The following is a 12,868-nucleotide window of genomic DNA, read 5'->3' on the forward strand; positions in this document are numbered from 1 at the left end:
CAAGGACTCCTTTATATATTCTCGCATAGCAGCATGTTCAGGCACAGACAGATTAAATAAACGACCCTTAGGGTATTTACTACCCGGAATCAAATCTATGGCACAATCGCACTCCCGGTGCGGAGGTAATGAACCAAGCTTAGGTTCTTCAAAAACGTCACGATATTCAGTCAAGAATTCAGGAATCTCAGAGGGAATAGATGATGAAATGGAAACCACAGGTACGTCCCCATGCGTCCCCTTACATCCCCAGCTTAACACAGACATAGCTTTCCAGTCAAGGACTGGGTTATGAGATTGCAGCCATGGCAATCCAAGCACCAACACATCATGTAGGTTATACAGCACAAGAAAGCGAATAATCTCCTGGTGATCCGGATTAATCCGCATAGTTACTTGTGTCCAGTATTGTGGTTTATTGCTAGCCAATGGGGTGGAGTCAATCCCCTTCAGGGGTATAGGAGTTTCAAGAGGCTCCAAATCATACCCACAGCGTTTGGCAAAGGACCAATCCATAAGACTCAAAGCGGCGCCAGAGTCGACATAGGCATCCGCGGTAATAGATGATAAAGAACAAATCAGGGTCACAGATAGAATAAACTTAGACTGTAAAGTGCCAATTGAAACAGACTTATCAAGCTTCTTAGTACGCTTAGAGCATGCTGATATAACATGAGTTGAATCACCGCAATAGAAGCACAACCCATTTTTTCGTCTAAAATTCTGCCGTTCACTTCTGGACAGAATTCTATCACATTGCATATTCTCTGGCGTCTTCTCAGTAGACACCGCCAAATGGTGCACAGGTTTGCGCTCCCGCAGACGTCTATCGATCTGGATAGCCATTGTCATGGACTCATTCAGACCCGCAGGCACAGGGAACCCCACCATAACATCCTTAATGGCATCAGAGAGACCCTCTCTGAAATTCGCCGCCAGGGCGCACTCATTCCACTGAGTAAGCACAGCCCATTTACGGAATTTCTGGCAGTATATTTCAGCTTCGTCTTGCCCCTGAGATAGGGACATCAAGGCCTTTTCCGCCTGAAGTTCTAACTGAGGTTCCTCATAAAGCAACCCCAAGGCCAGAAAAAACGCATCCACATTGAGCAACGCAGGATCCCCTGGAGCCAATGCAAAAGCCCAATCCTGAGGGTCGCCCCGGAGCAAAGAAATCACAATCCTGACCTGCTGAGCAGGATCTCCAGCAGAGCGAGATTTCAGGGACAAAAACAACTTGCAATTATTTTTGAAATTTTGAAAGCAAGATCTATTCCCCGAGAAAAATTCAGGCAAAGGAATTCTAGGTTCAGATATAGGAACATGAACAACAAAATCTTGTAAGTTTTGAACTTTCGTGGTGAGATTATTCAAACCTGCAGCTAAACTCTGAATATCCATTTTAAACAGGTGAACACAGAGCCATTCCAGGATTAGAAGGAGAGAGAGAGAGAAAGGCTGCAATATAGGCAGACTTGCAAGAGATTCAATTACAAGCACACTCAGAACTGAGAAAAAAAAAAAAAAAAAAATCTTCAGCAGACTTCTCTTTTCTCTCCTTTCTCTGTCAATTAATTTAACCCTTTTGGCCGGTCAAACTGTTATGGTTCTCAATGGCAAGAGAACATAGCCCAGCAAACATACGAACTAGCTCTTGGAAGGATGGAAACTAAACTGACCATGAACTAAACCTGCCGCACAACTAACAGTAGCCGGGTAGCGTAGCCTGCGTTTTATCCCTAGACGCCCAGCGCCGGCCGGAGGACTAACTAATCCTGGCAGAGGAAAATATAGTCCTGGCTCACCTCTAGAGAAATTTCCCCGAAAGGCAGACAGAGGCCCCCACAAATATTGGCGGTGATTTTAGATGAAATGACAAACGTAGTATGAAAATAGGTTTAGCAAAATTGAGGTCCGCTTACTAGATAGCAGGAAGACAGAAAGGGCACTTTCATGGTCAGCTGAAAACCCTATCAAAATACCATCCTGAAATTACTTTAAGACTCTAGTATTAACTCATAACATCAGAGTGGCAATTTCAGATCACAAGAGCTTTCCAGACACAGAAACGAAACTACAGCTGTGAACTGGAACAAAATGCAAAAACAAACAAGGACTAAGTCCAACTTAGCTGGGAGTTGTCTAACAGCAGGAACATGCACAGAAAGGCTTCTGATTACAATGTTGACCGGCATGGAAGTGACAGAGGAGCAAGGCTAAATAGCGACTCCCACATCCTGATGGAAACAGGTGAACAGAGAGGATGATGCACACCAGTTCAATTCCACCAGTGGCCACCGGGGGAGCCCAAAATCCAATTTCACAACAGTGATGTGGCCCCCATTATCTGGCATTATCTTTGAGTCTTACATGAATGTAAGGGCAAATTTGATTTTTGCACTGGGTGCAGGAAAGCCTAGATATGCATCTGTATGAAGAGTTTTAATAAAGTTCCCCAATGAACTCCAAGAGACTGCATTGATGTAAAAAACATCTTAAATCTTAATTTAGAAATGTCATTAACAATGTTATATGTGCCATAGATCCAGTCTATGCAGGTGCTATGGTACTCTACTAGAGGATCAAAGGACACATCCAACAATCCACCATCATATAAAGGATAAGCACTTGGGCACTCTCGACAAAAGCTGGACTTGCTTGTGTCACGCCGCTCTGTCTGTATCTGCTTTTCGGCGTGACAATGCATGTCTTTGCTTTAACCCTTTGCTCCTTTCCCCCTAATTGAGCTGGGATACTGTTGGCTATTACCTGTATGGAGCCTGCTTAGTTCCCTGCTCTGCTGCGTAGCCGTACATGGGTGGTTAGGTCTTTGCTCTGCTGCATTACCATCCGCATGTGCGGTCCCTGGTTGCCGCTGTGGAAGCTGTCCGCTGGTTGCGAGGTCATTTGCAGCTGGTGTCTGACTTTCCACGTGTGAAACAACACCTGAAGTTGTGCGGTGTAATCAAGTCCAACGTGTCTCTTTCCTTGTTCACATGCTCAGCTGCCACAGAGCCCCGGTCTCTGCCCTCCCCTATTTTGGGTAGGCCCCGGTCCCCCTCTGCGGTATAAAGGGTCTGCATTGCGTCGCCGGGGGACAAGTGCCCCACACCGTCGTGGTCGGTTGTTGTGGGGGTGTTTATGGGCTGGGCCGCAGCAGCGGCTGCAGCTAATCGTGACAGCTTGATCCCTAATAGGGTGAGCGAGATTGTGATGATTTGATCCAACACATGGAAGGGGTCTCATAGGGTTTAACAATTGTAATGAATGAAGATCACTTGGCAGAGATTTTCTTCACTTTTACATTAAATTCTGTTATTTTTTCTTTCAGATCAGTGTAAAAAATCCTAATTAAATTAAGCATTCACATTTACAAGCAAAAGTTTGAAATGGACACTGCATGAGGAATAAAACAGATAATATTAATGTCCATTGTCTCACTGTATCTCTGGGAACATGAAATGACTATAAAATATAAATACATCTGAAGAAAACAAATATTACAAAGCACAGAAATTGCTTTAAGGTGTCTCTAGTGTCATTTCTGTTCTGTTGCTCCCTAAACACCACTGTTTTGTTTAACAAAAATAAAAACTGCAAGAACAATTAGTAAAGTGCTTCATAAAAATGCTATTTACAGAGGTGACGTGGAACGATACCTCAATAATAGTCCAAGCTTTCCTTTTGTACCTTCAATTAAATAATAAGTATGCTGATTGTATAGACTTTAGCTTACGCACTTTCCCCCTTGGTTTATCCATTTTAAATGCAGTCTTCTGCTACTAGGTTGCAGATGTGCCAGAGGAGAACCATTTGGATGTAAGACATATGTATAGTATAAATCTGTAACGCATACAGCTGAAGGATAGAAGCGTAGGGTTGCTGTGCGGTATCTTTATGTGCGCTTTTCACTAAACCGGTCAATAAATACAAATTTTTTACTTCTGTATTCAACAATTTGTCTTATTTTCTTTCAATTGCAGTCTTTGCTTAGTATCTCCATTACTTTCTTGCCAATGGAAGGTTTCCAGGGCTGGACAAAACTTTTCATGTTCACAATGAGACGACCTGTACGTACGTCTTCATATCCAGCCACTAGATATTCTAGACCTAAAAGAAATCAGAATAGAACATTAATCTTTTCAAACCACTTCAAAATAAAAAAAAAGCTGTTGGGACAGCTGAAGAAAAATCTGTGTATCTTACCAAATCTGCCACTAAAAGTAGGGAACCACAGTTTGAGACCCTCAGCTCTAATATTTTGCCATAGGCAATTACACTGTATTTGCGTGATTTGCCACACATTTGGACACATTGTAAGACTAATTTTTTGGTAGTCTGCAAATAGTAGCCTGTATTCCGAAGCAGTAGCAAGGAGACTTTATAGCAATGGGTTTTTTTTAAACATTTGATATTTAACTTAACGACCGCCAATACACCTTTTAGCGGCTGCAGTTGAGGGGCCTTATTCCTCAGTGCCGCTTTTTAATGGCGCTGAGAAATAAGGGTATAGCTCCCCCCAGCGTCGGAAAATCTCCAGGGTCTCGGATACTCCGTAAAACATGATTCGGGTCGGTTTTTACCATCCCCAGTCTCCTGATTGCCATTATTCGGTGAATAACAGCTATCACAAAAAAAGGCAGATTTCCTATTTATTTCTCTCTCCTCTGATATGATCTAGCAAACCAGTAAAGAGAGAAATGGGGTTCCCCGTACCCACCCCGGTACCTCTGCCTGCCATCCCTGGACCCTCCGGCTCTGTCCCCTGGTCCTCGGCATCTTCTTCCTGGAAGAAATTGGCGGACATGCACAGTGCGCCTGCAGAGATCTGCCGGCAGGTACCCGGCAACAATAGGAGATTATTCCTATTGGTTCCTTTTGAGCACTGTGATAGACCCTATCACAGTGATCAAAATAAAAAAAATAGTAAACCCCTCTTTGTCACCCCCTTAGTAAGGTAAAAGTAATAATATAAGAAAAATTTATTTTTTTTCCATTCTTTGCAGTTAGGGTTGGGATAGAGCTAGGGTTGGGGCTAAGGTTAGGGCCAGGGTTAGAGTTAGGGTTGGGCTAGGGTTAGGTTGGGGTTACAGTTGTGGTGTTGGGGTTATGGTTGGGGTGTTGGGGTTAGAGTTGTGTTGAGGTTAGGGTTGTGTTGAGGTTACAGTTGGGGTTAGGGTTGTGGTTATGGCTGGGATTAGGGTTAGAGCTGTTTTAGGGTTGGAGTTAGAATTGGGGGGTTTCCACTGTTTAGGTACAACAGGGGGGGGTCTCCAAACGCGACATGGCACCCGCCATTGACTCCAGCCAATTTTGCATTCAAAAAGTTAAATGGTGCTCCCTCGCTTCTGAGACCTGCCATGCGCCCAAACACTGGCTTTCCCCCACATACAGGGTATCGGCATACTCAGGAGAAATTGCACAACAAATTTTGTGGTCCATTTTCTCCTGTTACCCTTGTGAAAATAAAAAAAAAAAGGTTGGGTCTAAAGTAATTTTTTGTGTGAAAAAAAGTAAAATGTTCATGCTTTCCTTCCACATTACTTTAGTTCTCAAGAAGCACCTGAAGGGTTAAAGGGAATCTGTCACCCCCAAATTGGCCTATAAACTAAGGGTACCGTCACACTCAGCGATGCTGCAGCGATATAGACAACGAGCCGATCGCTGCAGCGTCGCTGTTTAGGTCGCTGGGGAGCTGTCACACAGACAGCTCTCTCCAGCGACCAACGATCAGGGGAACGACTTCGGCATCGTTGAAACTGTCTTCAACGATGCCGAAGTCCCCCTGCAGCACCCGGGTAACCAGGGTAAACATCGGGTTATGAAGTGCAGGGCCGCGCTTAGTAACCCGATATTTACCCTGGTTACCATTGTAAAAGTTAAAAAAAAAACACTACATACTCACCTTCTGATGTCTGTCACGTCCCCCGCCGGCAGCTTCCCTGCACTGAATGTGTCAGCGGCGCCGGCAGTAACAGCGGTGACGTCACCGCTGTGCTCTGCTTCACGGCCGGCTGGCGCTGACACATTCAGTGCAGGGAAGCCGCCGGCGGGGGACGTGACAGACATCAGAAGGTGAGTATGTAGTGTTTTTTTTTTTTACCTTTACAATGGTAACCAGGGTAAATATCGGGTTACTAAACGCGGCCCTGCGCTTAATAACCCGATATTTACCCTGGTTACCATTGTAAAACATTGCAGGCATCGTTGCTTTTGCTGTCAAACACAGCGATACACACCGACCTAACGACGAAATAAGGTGCTGGCCTTCTAGCTCCGACCAACGATATCACTGCTGCGTGTCAAACACAACGATATCGCTATCCAGGACGCTGCAACGTCACGGATCGTTGTCGTTCTCGTTGGAAAGTTGTTCAGTGTGAAGGTACCTTAAGGCCACCGGCATCAGGGGCTTATCTACAGCATTCTGTAATGCTGCAGATAAGCCCCGATGTATCCTGAAAGATAAGAAAAACAGGTTATATTATACTCACCCAGGGGCAGTCCCGGTGCGGTTCGGTCCGATGGGCGTCGCTGTCTGGGTTTGGCGCCTCCCATCTTCATACGATGTCGTTCTCTTCTTTTCTTCCTGTCATGACTCCTGTGCAGGCGTACTTTATCTGCCCTGTTGAGGGCAGAGCAAAGTACTGCAGTACGCGGGTGCCGGAAAAGGTAAGAGAGGTCCGGCGCCTGCACACTGCAGTACTTTGCTCTGCCCTCAACAGGGCAAAGTACGCCTGCGCAGGAGCCGCAGCAGGAAGACAAGAAGAAGACGTCATCGTATGAAGATGGGATGCGCCGGACCCGGACCGCGACGCCCATCGGACCGGACCGCATCGGGACCGCCCCTGGGTGAGTATAATCTAACCTGCTTTTCTTATCTCTCAGGATACATCGGGGGCTTATCTACAGCATTACAGAATGCTGTACATAAGTCCCCTGATGCCAGTGGCCTTAGTTTATAGGCCAATTATGGGGTGACAAATTCCCTTTAATAAACTTCTTGAATGTGGTTATGAGCACCTTGAGGGGCGCAGATTTTAGAATGGTGTCACTTTAGGGTATTTTCTGTCATATTGACCTCCTAAACTCACTTCAAATGAGAGGTGGTCCCTAAAAAATGGTTTTGTAAATTTTGTTAGAAAAATGAGAAATCGCTGGTCAACTTTTCACCCTTATAACTTCCTAATAAAAAAAAAATATGGTTCCAAAATTGTGCTGATGTAAAGTAGACATGTGGGAAATTTTATTTATTAACTATTTTGTGTGACTCGACTCTCTGATTTAAGGGCACAAAAATAAAAATTTTAAAAATTGCAAAATATTCAAAATTTTGGCCAAATTTCCATTTTCTTCATAAATAAACGCAAGTCATATCCAAGAAATGTTACCACTAACATGAAATACAATATGTCACAAATAAACAGTCTCAGAATGACTGGAATCCGTTGAAGCATTCCAGAGATATAACCTCATAAAATGACAGTGGTCAGAATTTTAAAAATTGGCTTGGTCATTAAGGTCAAAATTGTCTCTGTCACTAAAGGGTTAATTGCATGTCACAACATTACATCTATTTTCCTGTCATTTTTTAAATTATATATACAGTACTAATTATAGTCAAATTACCTTTACCTGCTCATGTAATACAAATACAGTAAAATATAAAACATAACAAAATATAAGTTCTAAATACATCTGGTACAACAATCAAGCAGGTAATAGTCAAAGTAACATACCAGGGTTTAGAATAGGACAGGTACAGCCCCGATTTGTCCATGATTCCGGATACAATGTTCTTTTTCCACGTGGAATCTTCAATTTTGTCATTTTTAAAACCTTTTTAATTTTCACTATCACTTCAGCGTGTGAGCCCTTATCATGAGCTGAAAGTATCTTTACTTTAAGCACTGTCCAAAGGGAGGAAAAAACAACAACAAATAAACATTTAGTAGACTAAAAATTAATTGAAAAATCCCAAACACTCAATGTGCGTTTTTGATATCTAAAGGGTCTTAAATATTCTAGAGATGAAAAGAATTTAGATTACACTTCTGTCAATATGAATTTCAGGCTGGCCATTTATTGTCCAACTGACCAGTATCTTCCCTGACTTTTACACAAATGCTCTAGTGCACTTCAAGATCAAAAAGGGTTTGTGCTTCTCAACGGGAGTGGGGTGGGTTGGGAGGCGGTGGGTGGGGGAGAGAGAGTATGGATTGGGAGTGTGTGAATGGTATCTCTCAGTGGAGAACAGAGGTGACATCATGTCTCTACTGTCTATCATGAGTACGGAGGAGGGTGCCAGCGGGGAGAAGCACAGAGAAGATGATAACTGCACCTACCAGTGCAATTGCAAAGCTAATTACCATGAGTAAAAAAAAAAAAAAAAAGAATTTCACAACAAGGAGCATCGAATAGCTCCAAAAAAAGAATCCTTAGAAAGATTATACACATCCTTAACCTGTAGTAGCTCTGTAGGGCAAACCTCACTGACGGATTCCCTTTAATTAAATTAATCTATAATTGAAGAGGTATTCAGCTTCTCAAGAAACATTACTACAGAAATAAGAAAGGCATTATATTACTGTTATAGTGCTATCTATAAATCATGCATTGAATTGTATGTGTTCACTTTACTTCAAGATCTTAAGTGTTGTCAGATGATAACTTGTGACAGTAATGAAACACATATTCCTCCTCCATACACAGAGTGATGAAAGAGTGAAGGACTTGGGTGCTGCAATAGGATTTATACTTTTTTTTGCGTCCACTTCTTATCTTGAAGGGAGATTAAATATCATCACTATCACACTCAGGAAGCCAGAGCAACAAGTAATCATAGTTATTCACCAACAGCAGACCCCTTGAACCTTTCTTTGCGGTTGCACTGTCTTTATCGGTTAGTACTTATCTCCTCATCCACTCCCAGAAAGGAAACAGGTGGGGACAGCTTTTACAGACTAGAAGGGAGCTCTATGCAAACACAACGTCAGTGCATAGCATGACCATGCTCAATATATATATATATATATATATATATATATATATATATATATATATATATATATATATATATATATATATATATATATATACACATACAGGGGTTGGACAAAATAATGGAAACAACTAACGTTTTGGCATCATAATCTTCGAACATGTTATAAACATGCAAACCGTGACATATGGTTATGTTTTGTAGTTGATTATTTGTGTTATGTGTTATGTATATGTAAATTAACTGTTTGTTTTGTAGAATTGTAAGAACATTGATGAGAACCTGATACCAATGGCAGACCTCTCAGATTTTCAAAGAGGCCAAATTGTTGGTTCTTGTATGGAAGGCGCTAGGGTAACAGAAAGTGCCCGAATGCTTGGCGTATCAAGAGGTACTGTCTCCAAAGTAATGACTGCATTTGGAAGAGAAGGAAAAATGTCCGCAGCAAAGCACAGGTCCGGCCGAAAGTCAAAGTTGACAGAGAGACCGTCGGACTCTAAAGCGAATTGTGAGAGAGGATCGCAAGACCACAGCTCCGAAAATCACTGCTGAGCTCAATGAACACCTACAGAACCCAGTTTCCACAAAAACTGTTTGTCGGGAGCTGCACAAATCTGGATTCCATGGAAGAACTGCAATTAGAAAACCGCAGCTCTAATGACAAATGTTTCCAAGCGTTAAGAGTGGTGTAGAAACCTCCAGAATTGGTCCCTCGAGCAGTGGAAACGTGATATTCTCAGACGAATCATCGTTTACCCTATTTCTGACCTCCGGCCGAGTGTACGTTTGGAGACAGCCGAAAGAAGCATTCCATCCAGACTGCCTTCTCCCAACCGTAAAACACGGCGGAGGTTCTGTGATGATCTGGGGTGCTATTTCGTGGAGATCTGCCGGGCCAATGATATCCCTTCATGGAAGAATTAACAGCCGAGATTATTTAGGCATTTTGGGTAACCAAGTGCATCCAATGGTTCAAGCACTGTTCTCTGAGGGGAACGCCATATTTCAGGATGATGATGCACCAATTCATACAGCTAGAATAAAGCATGGCACGAGGAACATTGTAATGAAGTTGAGCATCTCATCTGGCCCCCGCAATGCCCAGACCTCAACATTATTGAGCATTTATGGTCGATTTTAGAGATTCAAGTTAGACGTCGATTTCCGCTACCATCGTCACTCAAAAACTGGAGGGTGTTTTAACTGCAGAATGGGCTAAAATTCCTTTGGAAACAATTCACACCTTGTATGAATCCATACTTCGAAGAATTAAGGCTGTAATCGCCGCAAAAGGTGGACCTACACCATATTAAACTAACTTTTGTTGATGTTTCCAGGTGTTTCCATTATTTGGTCCAACCCCTGTATAATGTGAACACTAAACAACACAATGTAACTCTAAGTCAATCACACTTCTGTGAAATCACTCAAGTGCCAGAGCCCTGCAAAATGACCTCCACTAGGCCACTAACATCCATGTGTCTGCTCAAACTGTCAGAAACAGACGCCGTGAGGGTGGAATGAGGTCCCGATGATCACAAATGTGTGTTGTGCTTACAGCCTAACACTGTGCAGGATGATTGGCGTTTGCCAGAGAATACCAAGATTGGAAGATTCAACACTGGCGTCCTGTGCTCTTCACCGATGAGAGCGGGTTCACACTGAGCACATGTGACAGACGTGACAGAGTGTGGAGACGCTGTGGAGAATGTCTTGCTACCTTCAACATTTTCCAGCATGACCGGTTTGGCAGTGGGTCAGTAATGGTGTGGGGAGCCATTTATTTGGAGGGCCGCACAGCCCTCCATGTGCCAGCCAGAGGTGCCATTAGGTGCCGAGATGAGATCCTCAGACCCATAGTGCGACCATATGCAGGTGCAATGGGCCCTGGATTCCTTCTGATGCATGACAATGCTAGGCCTCATGTGGCCGGTGTGTCAGCAGTTCCTGCATGATGAAGGAATTGAAGCTATGGACTGGCTGGCCTGCCCATTCCCCAGACCTGAATCCAATCGAGCACATCTGGGACATCATGTCTCTTTCCATCCACCAATGTCACGTTGAACCACGGACTGTCCAGGAGTTGACTGATGCTTTTATTCAGGTTTGGGAGGAGATACCTCAGGAGAACATCCGCCGCCTCATCAGGACCATGCCCAGGTGTTGTAGGGAGGTCATACAGGCACATGGAGGCCACACACACTATTAAGCATCATATCCTTGTCTTGAGGCATTTCCACTGAAGTTGGATGAGCCTGTAATTTGATGTTCCACTTTGGATTTTGAGTATCATTCCAAATCCAGACCTCCTTGAGATATTAATTTTGATTTACATTGATCATTTTTGTTTTACTGTTCTCAACGCATTCCACTATGTAATTAATAAAGATTTGCAACTTGAATATTTCATTCACTGAAATCTAGGATGTGGTATTTTAGTGTACCCTTTTGTAGAGACACAGGGGTCAGTGGGTGCTCTCGTCCGCTGGCCCGGCTGTCTGTAGAAAGACTGCATGGACCAGGGCTCATATTACTGAATGCCCGCTCTCTTTCCCCGTGGGCAGAACACTACTCAGACAACACAGGGTGAGGGTAAAACAGTGTGGGAATAATTTATTGACCCACTAACACACAATAGCATACAGAACAGTCCCTGCAAATACCCAAGATGGTGCAAATTACAGAGTCTCACTCTTCCGCTGACTCGCCGGGATTAGAGCTGCTTCCAGTGTCGCATACCCCCACTTTTGGGAGATAATTACAAGCTTAGGAAGCTAACCGAGAGAAGTGAGATATGTGGCCAGGTGAACCAAATGGCCCAACCTGGATTCTTTAAGATGTCTCTGAGGTTTCAGTGATAGTTAATGAAGCAGTCCCTGTGTCCTTCCAGCCGAGTCCATAGTACCTTAAGCTGTGATCCTAAAGAGCCATACCGACCAGAAGAAAAAGTCTCTTTATATAGTGGCATGTAACCTATTTTTAGATTTAATAAGTGTCCTTCAGTCCAGAATCACAGATAAGGGGAAGAATGGTGATGACATCAAGTATAATTATTTGCTTATTTAAACTATTTGCATAGTTTTTCCCTCTCTGCTTTTGAAGTCAACAAACTGGCTCCATATCACAATGCATAATTAGCATATCAGCAAACATCATTGTTCAGTAGCCATGCCTTAGGGTACTGTCTAACAGTGGCACTTTTGTCGCTACGACGGTACGATCCATGACATTCCAGCGATATCCATACGATATCGCTGTGTCTGACACGCAGCAGCGATCAGGGACCCTGCTGAGAATCGTACGTCGTAGCAGATCGTTTGGAACTTTCTTTCGTCGCTGGATCTCCCGATGTCATCGCTGGATCGGTGTGTGTGACACCGATCCAACGATGCGTTCGCTTGTAACCAGGGTAAACATCGGGTTACTAAGCGCAGGGCCGCACTTAGTAACCCGATGTTTACCCTGGTTACCATCGTAAAAGTAAAAAACAAACAAACAGTACATACTCACATTCCGGTGTCCGTCAGGGCCCTCGCAGTCTGCTTCCCGCTCTGACTGACTGCCGGCCGTAAAGTAAGAGCAGAGCACAGCGGTGACGTCACCGCTGTGCTGTGCTTTCACTTTACGGCGGCACTCAGTCAGAGCGGGAAGCAGACTGCGAAGGCCCTGACGGACACCGGAATGTGAGTATGTGCTGTTTGTTTTTTTTTACTTTTACGATGGTAACCAGGGTAAACATCGGGTTACTAAGCGCGGCCCTGCGCTTAGTAACCCGATGTTTACCCTGGTTACGCGGGGCCTTCGGCATCGTTGGTCGCTGGAGAGCTGTCTGTGTGACAGCTCCCCAGCGACCACACAACGACTTTC

General features: G+C 43.9%; 1 protein-coding gene across 2 annotated transcripts in view; it reads right to left on the reverse strand.

Moving 5' to 3' along the window:
- Positions 1-3,236: 3,236 nt before the first annotated feature.
- Positions 3,237-12,868, reverse strand: part of NTN4 (netrin 4) — a 247,094-nt gene continuing 237,462 nt past the window's right edge. For both annotated transcript variants that reach the window (XM_077265159.1, XM_077265160.1), the window contains 2 exons: positions 7,740-7,910; positions 3,237-4,110 (listed from right to left, as the gene is read on the reverse strand). In XM_077265159.1, the coding sequence (XP_077121274.1) occupies positions 3,974-4,110; positions 7,740-7,910 (308 nt within the window). In that variant the 3' untranslated portion in view covers positions 3,237-3,973. The remainder of the gene's footprint in view (positions 4,111-7,739; positions 7,911-12,868) is intronic.

This window comes from Ranitomeya variabilis, chromosome 5 (assembly GCF_051348905.1).
Source record: "Ranitomeya variabilis isolate aRanVar5 chromosome 5, aRanVar5.hap1, whole genome shotgun sequence".
Classification (NCBI taxonomy): Eukaryota; Metazoa; Chordata; class Amphibia; order Anura; family Dendrobatidae; genus Ranitomeya; species Ranitomeya variabilis.